Source organism: Hydra viridissima, unplaced genomic scaffold (assembly GCF_058129835.1).
Source record: "Hydra viridissima isolate aposymbiotic clone 2 unplaced genomic scaffold, HvirCarnegie_v1 scaffold_7, whole genome shotgun sequence".
Taxonomy (NCBI): Eukaryota; Metazoa; Cnidaria; class Hydrozoa; order Anthoathecata; family Hydridae; genus Hydra; species Hydra viridissima.
The window spans coordinates 15,333,437-15,347,946 of NW_028324306.1; the positions used below are offsets into that span (position 1 = coordinate 15,333,437).

At 31.8% G+C, this 14,510-nt stretch overlaps 1 protein-coding gene across 5 annotated transcripts; it reads left to right on the top strand.

The window, feature by feature from the left end:
- The first annotated feature begins 5,137 nt into the window (after window positions 1–5,137).
- Window positions 5,138–14,510, top strand: LOC149886328 (uncharacterized). Of its 5 annotated transcripts, none has more exons than XM_090093336.1 (11): window positions 5,140–5,540; window positions 5,835–6,068; window positions 6,227–6,501; window positions 6,573–6,727; window positions 7,037–7,166; window positions 9,361–9,557; window positions 10,055–10,104; window positions 10,175–10,436; window positions 12,363–12,940; window positions 13,157–13,248; window positions 13,565–14,510. In XM_090093336.1, the coding sequence occupies exons 1-6, from the start codon at window positions 5,486–5,488 to the stop codon at window positions 9,526–9,528; spliced, it is 1,017 nt and encodes a 338-aa protein (XP_089949462.1). In that variant the 5' UTR covers window positions 5,140–5,485; the 3' UTR covers window positions 9,529–9,557; window positions 10,055–10,104; window positions 10,175–10,436; window positions 12,363–12,940; window positions 13,157–13,248; window positions 13,565–14,510. The 5 variants fall into 5 exon arrangements, with proteins under 5 accessions (XP_089949465.1, XP_089949466.1, XP_089949462.1 ...); XM_090093337.1 differs by having other exon boundaries at window positions 14,276–14,510; XM_090093340.1 differs by lacking the exon at window positions 7,037–7,166 and having other exon boundaries at window positions 5,139–5,540.

A 14,510-nucleotide genomic window follows, 5' to 3' on the forward strand; every position in this document is an offset into this window, starting at 1 on the left:
GCCCCAGTGCTCAATGCATAGAAACGTTGCTTAACAACCCCAAATGCTCGTTCAATGCTATTTCTTGTGAAAATGAGAGCTTGGTTATATCTTGATTGAAGTCCATTTACTGCACCAGGGAAAGGAGAAATTAGCCCATCAGTGCTAGGATAGACACTGTACCCTAAAATCACTCAATCTGGGAAAGGCCGCTCACCAGATTTAAAGACATTCCAAAGTGTGGATTCTCGAAGTACCTAAAATATTAACATTACTTCAAATATTCTTGTAAATTACTCTGTACAAAATTGGAACAGTCTACTATATAAATATTTGAAAAAAAAATTAAATTTATGTTAACCCTAATGTGACACCTTGACTAAAACCTCACCAAATTTGTAATGGGATCCTTAGTATTAATCAATTTCATTACACTAAATGGTATCAATATTGTAAAATACTTTTTATAGCTGTATTGGAGTAAAACAGCATTATAAAACAAGTGGATACCCAGTTTCTCAAAATATAAGTTTACTGAAGATTTTTGAATTTCATATATCTATGTACTTTAATAGGCATCAGTCACTCTACAAAACAAAGGGATTGAAAGCTGAAGTATTTTCAAAGATGAATAAAAATATTCATTACACTCTAGTTTTCAACCCCATGTTTTGTAGAAAGATGGACGCCTATTGGGGCTGAACTATTTCAATGTTTTAACTAAAATTATTTCATTTAAAAATGTTTTAATATTTTCAATTCTTAATTTAAAAAATTTAATTCAACAAAAAATTACATTATCTATTTTTTATATTTTGTTGACTTCCTTTAAGTGAAGTGGAACAAAATAAATGAAACTGAACAAATGAAATACGGATTAATAAATTTTGTCTAACTTTCAAATCAAAAAAGATTTTTTCAACATCAAAGCTCATAACTTTGTGAATTTTGCAGCTACAGAGGTCCAACATACCATTTTGGAAAACTTAAAGCCTGCTGATTTCAAATATTTCAGACATGGTATATGTTGGGCCCATATTTTGGAGATACATTTGGTGTAGATACATCCTACAGTTCCTAAGAGCAACATCCTACAGTTCCTTCAGCGCAAAAAAAAAAAAAAGAAATTAATTTGTTTTAGTTGTTCTTAGTTTATATACAAGAAACATAATGAAATGCATGCTCGAACTTATCTTATGGCAGCAATGTATTGAGCGAGTTTAAAATAGCGATGTAATTTGCGCAGCATAAAGAAAATTAGTGATCTATTATAAAAAATTCGAAATTTATAATGAAAGAAAAAAGGTGTTAACACCAACAAGTTTATACTTAATGAAGACATACAGGCTAATTGGGTGTAAACAAATTATTTTGTTCGTAACTATTAGTATTGATAGTTGATTGCTTTCAAAGATGGTTTATCTCCTTTCCTTTTTCTATTCCTTTAAACTCTATACACGTTTTTTTTTTTTTATAAGAAACTAAGCAAATGAACTAGCACTAGAAAGTTTCTTACTTTAAGGGTACTTTTTTACAACTCTGGTACTAAAAGTTAGGGTTAGAATTTCTTAAGTATCAAAAGACAGAAAAAGTACATAAAATCCAATTTATATATCAATAAATACAGCTTCATGAGAATAGAATCTCTTCTTACTTCTTCAACAACTTTAATATAAAATATAAAAGTGGGATTTGAGTTTTTCCATCTTTCCTTGACATTATTTTTTATTTCAATTTTTGAAAGTCTCTCATCCAACTTAAAAATATCAATAACTTGATTATTCAGTCGACAGAAACTGAAATAAAACAAAACTAAGCTTTTGTAAAAAAGACCAAAAAAAGTCCTTAATCTTCATATTGTGTTATCTTAAACCTTAAGTAACCTAATACCTGCATGCTTTAGTAATCAGATCATTGACATTAAAAGAAATGAAGCATAATCATGTTATTTTAACCATTTAAATCACCAATATTGTCATGAAAAATACAACTTTAGTTTGTAGTCGGACTTCAACTTCTCATTAATATTTTTTATTTTTATTGCTGACCCACTCTTCGGGGACTGTTATGGTCTCTGGGGCTAGAATGTAGTTGTTATGAATTTTATCTAGGTGCTCTGGGTACTTGATATCTACCTTAAAGACATAGCCTTTTGGCTCGTCATCAGCCGTCCCTAGGACTTCACCAAGCTCTGATAGTGTCCACTCAGAGCCACCAACGGGTAGTGGCTGCATCATAGCCCATCCAGAGAGGTTGTTGGCGTCCAGATTCAAAATGCTATAGTTAGGCTTCGAGACATCATAGTCTGGACTTCCAGGATTATTGGCCTTGGCAAACATTTTCCAGACCATTGAGACACCCCCACGAAGAACAGGTGCATATCGATGTCAGAGCTCGAGCTCGACTACAGTCTTTCTGAGCATGGCGTCCCACGCCATCCCTGCTGCGCTAAAGAAGTGGACAGAATCGAGACCATAGTGTTTCATTTTTGTCTTCCTGATTTTTTTGAATAACTTTCGCAGCAGCGTTACATACGTCCTCAGGTAGATATCATGATAGTGACCAAATTTTTAAATTGAAGCTTTCCCTAAATATCTTACGCATGGACGTAGTTTTCATTCTTTATTCCGCTCTTTTCCAGCTTATATTGGTATGCCTCCTTTGGTGGTAGACAAGCCTAATTGAATCTGTCATGGCTGCCAACATACTTAAATGGGTAGAGACCCTCATAGGGATAGACACTCTTGCGCCTCATCAATTCTAGCTCAGCTTCTTTGAGATATATACTCGTGATCCTAAGATCCTTGTTCTTCAGATTCTTCGATAGATTAGCTAGCAAGTTATTCATAAACTGCATAGAGTCTATGAAGCTCAGGATGCTAATAGAGAAAGTTATATACTTCTCCATAGTGTTGGGGTTGTAGCTGATTTTCTCGTTTTCTTTATCTCTACCTTAAGCTTGCATGATGACTTGCCCATCGTCTCCCATTAGGTTACAAAAGACAACTGGGTGCTTCTTGTTCTTGCGTTTGCTCTCATTTTTTGGAGCTATATTGGAAATGAGCAGCTCCACTATACCTCCCACTAGTGTAGCGATGTTGGGGAACCCCGTCATCGCCAAGAGATATGCTACAGATGAAACATTTTTCCTTTTTCCCATAGAAGTACTGATCTTTTGAGTTCATCGCTCTATCTCTAGATTCAAAGAAATCGGTAATATCGGCCTGCTCTGCCAAGAGGCGCTCCACTACACTCTCACCACGTTACAAGAAGGGTCACTTAGTTTATCCACCGCTCTGTACCTTCACTTAGCAGTAGCTAGGTGAGACCTCCTTTGATATGAGACGTGTCGAACTCTTTTCTATGTAGGCTGGGGCACCTTTCACAGACAAAGTTCGCGTATATGGCGAAAAGAGCACGTATGTCTGGTTGTTTTAATTCATAAATTTTAGCATATTTTTGGCACCTCTGATATTACAGTTCTCTTAGGTTTTTTCCCTATGCCAAGACAATCCTTGTGGTGCGCTCCTCAGGAGGTTTGCATTCGAGTAGGCATTGTCGACAAGGATGTTTCCTGTGCCCATTTTTGCCCTGTAGAAAGCCGAGCTAGAGCTGTGGGACCCAGATATTTGACCTAAGGATAGAGCAGTAGATTCACCAAGCCACAGATCTCAGTCGCAAACTTTTTGACCTCTGAAGTTCTAAAAAATCCTGACCGAGGGCTCTGTGCTGAGAGCTAAGTATATCGATAACATACGAGGAAGGATACTCTAATAGTGACTTAAAACGTTCTTTTTACAAAGAAAAAACTGATGTATTAGATAAAAGTAAGGATTTTAAAGAGAAACTACATGATGGTTCAAAATATGGTTTTTGCTGCAATTAGATATGAAGTTTGAAACTTCATATGTAATTGCAGTAAAGGTTACGATAGTTAATTTGTTCACTTGACACAAATGAACTCTGTCTTTGACATTTGATAAAGAGCTTTATGGTCAGACAACTTCAAAGGCAGGGTTTTCTGGGCGCCTAGGAAGTTGCTTTCCGAGGTGGTTGAAATGGACATAAATTAGACTTTTTTTCCATTTTAGTCACCTTGGAGAGCAACTTCCCTAGTGAAAGCAGATATCTGTATGTCCTTGCTTAATTGAACTTTGTGAAAAAGTTCAATTAAGCAAGGACATACAGATATTTGCATGAGTTATCTGCAGATCTGAAATGTGTGTATAAAATATTCCTGACAGTAATTTTAGAAACTCTTACTGAAAGTTTGGCAAAACCAGGTACTAAAGTCCATTCAAGGCGGCTCAACAGGTTTTTCTCTACTTTCATTTTCAATTGGCAAACATGGATAAGATGGAGATGAATTAAAAAACTTTGAATTAAGTTTCTTAAATCACTTTGTTTCCTTTTTTGGTTTCAAATTAAAGTGAAATACAGTTGCATAAAGGGGCCATGACACATCTTGAAAAAACTCACTCTTTCCAAACCTCGAAATAAAAATGTACAAATAATAATTGAAAAGTATATGAGATCTTTAGCATGGCATTCTTATTCTGAAATCTTATTACAAACATAACTTTGCAGCCAAAACAAGATTGAAAGGGAATTTTGTTAATAAATTTAAAAATAATAAAAAAAAAATTTTGTTAATAAAATTCCTGAAATCATAAATCCACAAAAAATGGAACCCCAGTTCTCAGAGCATACAAAATACATAACTTAAACTTGAATGCAACCATATTCACTGAACTTATAACATGGAAAGAAGCCTATGGACCCATCTTCACCTGTCAAGTGAGCAATATTAATCTAGAAAATTTCCTGGAGTGTCTAGACAGTTCTTTATTCCCCTGTTCACATACAAGGATTTGAGAGGGCAGTTGAACACTTTATCGATGCGAGTTCTTTTTGGGGAATTTTTTTCTCCTCGTTCTTTCGCTATATTAAGAACGACCAAACTTTTAAATAGAAAATTATCAATATTCATATTATTTTATAAATATCATTATTCATATTGTCTGGAAACTAAAGGCTTTAAAACAAAATATTAATTATTCAAGAACTTTTTTTCTGAGTTTGTTATATTCAACCTGTAAGTAAACTTTATACATCATGCAGAAATAAATTTATTTTTGGAAAACGATACCTTTTCTTGCTGGGGGTAGAAAAACTTTTGCGCAACACTTTAGAACTCTTCAAGCATAAGAATCATTTATTATTAGAAGAGTTGTCTCAGTTCTATTTTATTCGCTGCCATGGTTATCATGATTTAATGCTTAGCGCTTATGAAACATTAATTGAAATTCAAAATGTATGTTTAAACATGTTTTTCACATTTCTACTAACTATTTAACTAGTTATCTGCAATTAAAACAGCAATGGTAAATTAACGATCAAACTAAAGATGGTAAAGAAGAAAGAAATAACAGAATAAACCTTAAAGTTTTAGTAATGACTTAGTGAAAATTCTTTTACAGTTGGAGCATTTTTTAAATATTAAGAGATGTGTAACGGAAACGACATACTAAACCTAATGTTGATATGCCGTTTTTTACAAGGTAAATGTTTTATATAAATGAAAAATAGTTTTACTAGAATATATTTTACTTACAAAAAATTATTTCTAACATATATGAATGAAAAAACAACTGAGTATACATGAAAAACCCTGAAAGTTGAAAGATTAACAACTAATGTGCATGATATTTAAATTTGCATAGGCAGGGAGACTTCAAAATAAATATGAGAAAAAAACATATCAACGAATACTGCTCCTTTAAAAATAATAACTCTGATCATTTTTCCTAACGCAATGTTTTGATATATTTTTTTTTTTTTACAATCAATTTTAGTTTCATTTTCTGTAAATGAGATACCAATCTATCATTTGGGTTACGTAAACGAAATTGTTTGGATCACTGGTTTTACAAGTGATAGTGACTGTGTGCAGATATGCTGGAAGAAAGTAGATAACGGAGAATTGTATGAAGGGGCCATGCTTGGTCCTTCTAATTGTTTCTGCACAATTACGCAAATGGGCTCGGCTGTACTGGATTCGTCAGGACGCAAGCAAATACATTTTCTTTGTAAACATTTAAGCAATAACTGTTAAAATCTTTGTTTCCAACACATTGAATTTTTTTCCAAAAAATTTTGCTTTGAAAAAAATTTTTTTTTTAAACAAGTTTGCACCTCAAGTTTCATTTTTAATTTTTATTTTCACCTTCTAACTGTTAAATTTTAGCTTCGATCTTCAAACCAGAGCTTTCAATATGTTCTATCGGCTTCTATCAACTTTTGAGTTCGAATCAGTTTTTATACTTTATCGATGATATAAGAGAGCCGCTGATGCCATCAGGAAGAATGATTATTACAAGCTTTATAGATGTCAATAGAGATTCCTATTCAACAAGACTATCGCAACGACATAATGATAGCAAGCTATATCATTTAGTTGAGGAAACGTATTCTGGAAATCTGAGCACAAAGTTTGAAAACTTTTATTCTCTCGCATCAAAGGTAAGAAGTAAACTTCGGTTGTTTGTCCATTCGTAAGATAATCACGTAACTAAACAAACAAAAACTTTTAGGTAGGTGATATGTCTGTTACAAACAATCACAAGGAATGGGCTGTGATCACAGTTGCTAATATCAATTCAGTGTGGATAAAATTATCTCCATTAATAATTACACGCCCAACAAAGAGGTGCAGACTCATTGTTGCGTCGTCGAGTTACAGATATAAGTAAGTTAAAAAACTTTTTTAAAATCAACAGCGATTCTTATAAAAGTTCGATTCTTATGAAACGGGATGAATTGCGAATCGATAAAAAAATACATATTGTAATTACATATAGTGATTTAGAAATAATCAATTTTTAAAGTTGATCGTGTGTCATTGTTAACACTTTTATAGTTGACGGATTTTTTTTTCATTTAAAATTAATTCAGAAAAATGTGTTTTGGACGATGAATTAAGCAGGGGCATTAGCCTTAAATATTTAATTTTATGACTAACATTTTTTCCCTGTCGTCAAAAAATATTATATTTCAGTTACGAAACTTATATCAACATCAATATGACTACAAGTACAGACTGTGTGGTTGATCTTGAAAATATCACAGTTATCTTGCACTCTCAGCAAACAATCAAGTTTCAAAGATTTTTGTGGAGCAATTTAAGCGTAAACTCTACATCGTTAATTGATAATAAAGATTTCAATCTTATTTTTTTAAGTGACATTGCAGATGATATAAAACAGATAATTTTGGCACATTTTCCTTATAATTGAAGATTATTCTCAGAACAAGGTTTCGACAGTTGTTTACATCAAAACTTCGTTGAGAGGTTCTGTATACAGTGGGTGCAAAATGTATCCGACACAAAGGAAAAAACATATTTAACTAAAGCCTATGCAACAAAATAACATGAACAGATACTATTCCAATGTAATTTTACATGGGAAATACAAATATTTAATGATATTGTTACAAAAATAACAATATCATTAAATGTTGACTTGATAATTGCAATTTTGTAAAAGTTAAGATTCAAAAGTATCCAACACAACGTAAAAAAAGAATTTGATTCGCCAATAATTTGTCATCCGTTATGTTCAAGGGAATATTCTAGAATCAGAAAACGTTGGAACATTCTAGAATGCAAAAGAACGTCATAGAATCTTTCTAACTGCAGTCATTCATTACCTGATATCTTTATTCGAGGATGGCCTAAATTTTACGCTCTTCAAAAATGCCTAAAACTGCAGAATCGTCTAAATCAACTAGAAAATCAATTATTCAACTGCACAGAGATGGTTTGGGATTTAGAAAAATTTCATCTGTGTTAAATATCCCAATTTCGACAGTTGGTGATACTGTTCGGAGGTGGAAATCCTTCCATCTTTCGACTAGTCTGCCTCGTTCAGGGCGTCCTACAAAAATGTCTGACCGTACAGCTAGGAATTTAGTTCGAAAAGAATTTAGTACAGAATAATCCTCGACTGACTCGCTCTGAACTGCAAAAGGACTTGCAATCATCTGGGACAAATGTTTGCAAGAATACAATTAGGACAGTTCTTCGAAAGAGACGATTCCACTCTCGGTCACCAAGAAAAACCCCTCTCTTGAAGGAAATTCACGTAAAGAAACGCCGGAACTTTGCTGAAGAGCACTTGAGTAAACTTTCAAGCTTTTGGGATAAAATATTATGGTCAGATGAGACTAAAATAGAGTTGTTTGGTCGGAACTGTGTCAGTCGTGTTTGGAGACAGAAGAACTCTGCGTTTCACCCGAAGAATACCGTCCCAACAGTGATGTTTGGAGGTGGCACCATAATGTTTTGGGGTTGTTTCTCTTCTGCAGCACCTGGGAAATTGGAAATCATAGAAGGAAGGATGAAATCCAAAATGTATCGGGGAGTTCTTTAGAGATGTCTCGTGAAGTCAGCCGAAAAATTGAACCTTCCTCGAGGTTGGATATTCCAATAAGACAATGATCCTAAGCACACGGGTAGGGCTACTCGTGCATGATTTCAGGAGAGGGAAACTAACTTATTGGAATGGCCAAGCCAATCACCTGACCTCAATCCAATTGAAAATCTGTGGCGGGAATTGAAATTTAGGGTACAGGAGAGAGATCTAAGAAATCCTATGCAATTTACAGAAATATGTATGGAAGAGTGGGCTAAAATTCCTATTAGCATATGTGCTAATCTTGTGAACAAGTATTCCAATCGTTCAGAAGTATTTAGTAAATTTTTTACGATGTGTTGGATACTTTTTGAACCTTAATTTTTACAAAATTGCAATTATCAAGTCAACATTTAATGATATTATTGTTTTGATATGATATTTGTATTTACCATGTAAAATTAAATTAGAATAGTGTTTGTTTATGTTACTTTGTTGAATAGGCTTTAATTTAGTAAAGTTTTTCCTTTGTGTCGGATACTTTTTGCACCCACTGTATATCGATGCAACTTAAAAAATAAATTTGGATTCCACAGGGTGTCTAAAAGTATTCGTCTAATTTTGTTTTAAATACAATTTTCAATAGAATTGGAATAAAAACTGCATTGGAACATTTACTTAATTCAGTTTAATTTTTGGTTATTAAGTTTTTAAATAAATGCAAGCCAATCGCTGTTAAACTGTTGAAGCACTGAAAAACCCTTGAAAGCGTTCAAGATTTTTTTACAAAAAAAGTGATAATAAAAAATTAATTGTGGACGGAATAAGAAGATGGAAGGAATTTCTAGTTAACACATTCAGTTTGTAATTTAGACTGTAATTATCTTTGTTTATTTACAAATATTGAATAGTTTTTTTCTATTAACAACTGTCAGTAATAAAAGTAATTTAAAATTGCTTACTCAAGGTACGAAAGCTCTTCATAGATTCGTTTCTAAAGTTTTCTGCAGTTTTTGGAATTGATGTGTCCTTACTTGTTGTTGGGATCGCAGACATCACAATAACATCAGATGTTTTTTATAAACAATTCTCTGGTGATAACCCAGGAACAAATATATCAAAAGACTGTTTTTAGAAAATCAGTGGAGCAGTTACCAATAAAAGGTTTCAATTAACTTTAAAAAATTTATTTGATTTCAAACTGTGACTGTGAGTATCAGAACTATGGTTTAACTTTATCTTCACTTAGTATATTGTTCAACTTTTATCAAACTTTAAATACTTAACTGTTACTAATATTATTAGAAACTACCCATATTTATCCCACGTAGAGTATGAAAAATTATACAAAATTTGACAATGTCTCACATCAGTATATTTGCAAGCCAATGAAAAGAAGGTTATTTTTAATATTTGAAAGATTTTTTCAGTTTTTACTTTAACATATAAGAAAGTTTAAGCTCACCAGTTAACTTTTAACATTCGGTGGAGATGAATTTTATACAATTTGGCATTGGCTCAATTAACTTCAAGTGAGGGGAAATGTTATAAACCAGTCTGTTACAACTATTACATGTATTGTAATACTTAGTAGTAACAAACCAGTTCTTCAGGTTTTGGGAAAGCTGTAGTGCTCTTAGTTGTTAAAGTTTTTTGTTTAGACTGCAAAGCATGTGCTATCAGCAAGAAAAATTAACTGGTAGAGTGATATGTAAGTTTACTTTAGTTTTCAATTACTTGTTGATTGTCTTTCTAATTCTTACAAAAGATTTTCATTTTAGTTTTTCCTATTCAAATGGTTGATGTGATTGGTTACGATTCCATTACGAACTTGCTTTACGGTAAAACTTTTCGAGGCAACATTGTTGAACTGAACCTTTTTAGAAAAAAATCTATCGCCATTATTACCGAAGAAAAATGGCAGTTTGTAAAGGGTTATCTGAGTTTTCAAACAAACAGCTACTAATGTATGGAACCAATGCTGTTTCATCATAACCAACAAAAAAACATACTAATAAAGCAACTTGTGAGAACACTGAGCAGGTTTTTATTAAGTCTTTTTTATATAAAAAGAAAATTAATATTAATTGCATATAGCATTATGAATTTTTCAGAGAAAAAAAACTTTATACAAGTTAATCCATTCCTTGTACTTTCATAATATAATTGATTAAGTTCTATTTTAAATAAAAATTCCTTTTAAAGGGATGTCTTGATTTTATGAAGACTTATCATCAAGTCATTCAAACTTTTTTAAATGTGCATCCATTTCGTTTAGGTATTTTAAACCCTTTTTTTTTTCTTTTTTATTTACGCTGTTAAATACATCGTCTTTAGTTTTTTCGAGAAGCTCAGTTTTTATAAATGGGTTAGAAATAAATGCAGTTAACATTTGAAATTTTTTTAAATAGAAGAGTACTGAAAATCACACATAGAAATTTTCCAAAATAGAAATCACTGAGTTTAATAAACTTCTCTGACAACAAAGATGTAGTAAGCTTTGACATATGAAGTATATTTCTCATTAGACTTATTCCAAATGAGATTGCTATGCAAACAGCAAGTAATTGCATCTTACAAAATATTTTGCATTCACGATATCATTTGATTTGCTATTGGATAAGACTTCGAAGCAATTTCAAAAAACTGTAATATTGGGGAAAAATATGGGAAAGTGTGCATAAAAGAAATTTTTCCTCACTCTAAAGCTATTTCGATCCAGATGTTTTCTAAAGCCACATTTTTACCTAATGAAGTAAGTTGAAAAACAAAAGAAACAATAGTTAACAAACCTTGAGTGCTGACGCTTTAGATTCACTTCATGGATGAAATTCATGACATAGATGAATATTGTCCTTTATAATTAACAAATGTTAAGTAAAGAATCTATAAAGGTATGAACAATGTAGTATTAATATTCTTCTTTTCAATTCAAAGAAAAAACGAATCTTCCTCGAAAGAAAAAAATTTAAGAAGCTTGCACAAGTTTTGATTTAATGAAGAGTTGTTTTTTGTAAAAGACCAATGTTCTAAATATTGTAATTTTAAATTTCTTAACACCAATTTTAGTGACAAAAAAAAATTGATTACTATGTGTTTTTTTATTAACAAATAAAAGTCATAACATAGATAACATTTGTTACAAGTGTAACATTTCTCTTTTATAAACTCTTTCTGTCACAGCAGTGATAATGTCGCTATTTAATTTTTAATCAGTTTTGTTTTTATTTTGTTTTGTATATTTCACTTCAGTTTTAATTTATTTATCCTTTTGTAGCTAGTTTTAGTTTTCATTTCCATTTCGTTTTTGAATACAATCTTCAGTTTCTATTTTGTTTTAGTTTCAAAAAAAGATTTCGTTTTTATTCCAGTGCGCACACTGTAGCAGAAAATTCTAAAGATTGACTCAATTTTATTTATGTTCTATCAGTTTGATTTCAAACTCAATTTTATTTTCAAAACGTCCTAATTTTGGAAATACCTTAACTTCAAAATGAAAGCTTTTTATCCTGTCATAAATTGTACTTCATGGTATCTGATACTTTTTAGAAACAAATCTAATTGACAATTTTTCCTCTTAAAATATGTCAATCGCTTTCTTCAAACTTTCTTTCCATGCACCTCTAAGACTTTTTTACTTGTTTTTTTTTTGGCATTGCTAAATAGTAAAATAAAAAATTTTACTATTTAGCTATGTCAAAAATTATCAGTTTAAATTATCAGTCACTTTCCACCATAAATTAAATTAAAAAAGGTGATATGCAATCTTATTACATTATGAATGCATGCATACATACATACATACATACATACATACATACATACATACATACATACATACATACATACATACATACATACATACATACATACATACATACATACATACATATATACATACATATTTTAAGGCTATATGTACATAAATACATAGAAAGCCTTAAACTTACAGCCAAATACTTTTTTTAGATTCTATGTTTACATGGCGTTTGTAAATGGCGTTTTCTCTCAATGTAAAAACAATGACTTTTGTCGAACTGAGACTTTGACTTCTTCAGTGAAAACCAATACCAGTTATTTCAGTATGAAACGTATGATGTCAACATTTTTGAGTGCAGTTCCACTTTAAAAATCAACTGTGCGAACCGAGCAACATTGCTTAAAAAAGTGCATGGTATCATCGACGTGTTTATCAATAAACTTAATATCAAACTTGACTGCAAACATAACTGATGTGGAGTGCCAGTTACTCAGTCAGCAGGCTTATGAAAACAAAGATAAACTTGTATACCAGGAAAACTCCACCCATCTCAGCGCATTGGAATGAGCTCTTAATGTTAATACATTTTTTCGGTGTTACAAAATTTCAAAAACGGTTCAAATGAAAGCATAAATAAGTAGGAGTTTATATGTTTTTTGCCATCAGAGCCTTGGTTGCGAAAAACAGCTCTGTATGAATAACGCAACATGCATACCCAGCTACGTCGATGACACAAGTACTTGCAAATGTGTTTCACCACTATCCAGTGGAATATTTTGCGAAAAAGGTTGAAACTTTTAGTGATAGCTGTTGACGATGATGTTACTTTTTTATTTTACTAAGAAATATTTTTATTCAGAAAACATACCACCTCTTTTTGCGTTACCATATTTTATGTTCTATGTGACGTCATATTCAAATGTATGAAAAAACATTCATGGTTAGCAATTTCTAAAGAAAAAATGTCTTAAATGTCTAAAAGTCTTTTTTTTTTTATTTTTAGAACTTAAAGTTATATCAATCAGGTATACGAGAGGAACTGATAATAATCCGCAGATGATGTACGTAATGAGAGATCAATACTTTAAAAAAATGGTCAGTAGTTTGACGTGTTTACTTTCATTTTCAGATTTAATTACAACTAGTATAAGTGGTCACACGTTTGCCTTTTTCGTCCCCCCAGAGACTGGATGGTATTACTTCAAAGTTAATTACAATACGTATTGCAGATTGTACGTTTCCACACCTGGAAAACAATATAGGAGACTTTTGTATGATGAAGGCTGCATAGTTTTTTATAAAATATTTCTAATTCTGTATTATAAACTTGTTTTTTTTTTTTTGAGAAAGAAAAGAAATATACTTCTAACTTCAAAATAAATAGTTCAGAACTTTTGATATTCATATTTAGGGGTACAATACCGCGTGTTTTCATGGAAAAAAACAAAAAGATATTCGTTGAAATGTTTGCAGGTGTTGCAGCCTGATGCAATGGTTATTGCATCAATCCATACTCATTAGGCGTTCAATTGCCCAACGGAACTTCATATTCAGTACTTGAGAACAGCTTGCTGGCAACCTTATTTTAGTTAAACAAAAAATGATATACTATGACTCTTGGCAAAGCATAAACATCTCGTCGAGGCCCAGTTTGTTAAAGAACTTGATTTTAATTGGCACAACCTTCGCCAATCCTATATCACTTTGTTTTTTAACATAACAATATTTTCCTCTTAAAAAAAAGACGTTTTATTATAAGTAGGCCAAAAGCAGTACTAGCTAAAATTAGGCCTTGCCCGAACAGTCCGTTTGTAAGAACTTGGTACCTCAATTAATGATTACAAAAAAAAGAGTTTCTTGAAATGAAAACGCGAAACAAACGGCATTATGGCATTTTGAAAAATTGTTAACGGCAATTGTTAACGGCATAACGGCATATTATTGTTAACGGCAAATGTTAACGGCATAACGGCAAATATTGAAAAATTGTTTTTAAGTGTAATAAATTATTTTGAAAAGTTAAGACATTGTTTAGCCGATGAATGGAATTAAGAATGATTAAAAGGTTTATTTAAATAGAATAAAGATAATCTTTTTACTGTATTCTTTGTTTTTTTGATAGAGCGAATGTAAGAATACAATAAATAACCACCAATGCTTCATTATTCGGTTTCGTGGAAAACAGTTGCTATATGTCGCCCAATGTTGTTAGTGCAATAATCTTGTTGTGGTTGAAATAAGCTACTGATATATTAGATTTCAAGTCTCTGCGTATTTTATGTGTTTTAACGATATTGATAGTGATGCTGTGTACAAGCATGGTACTAATATATATTACAAGCTTCCTTAACTCGAAA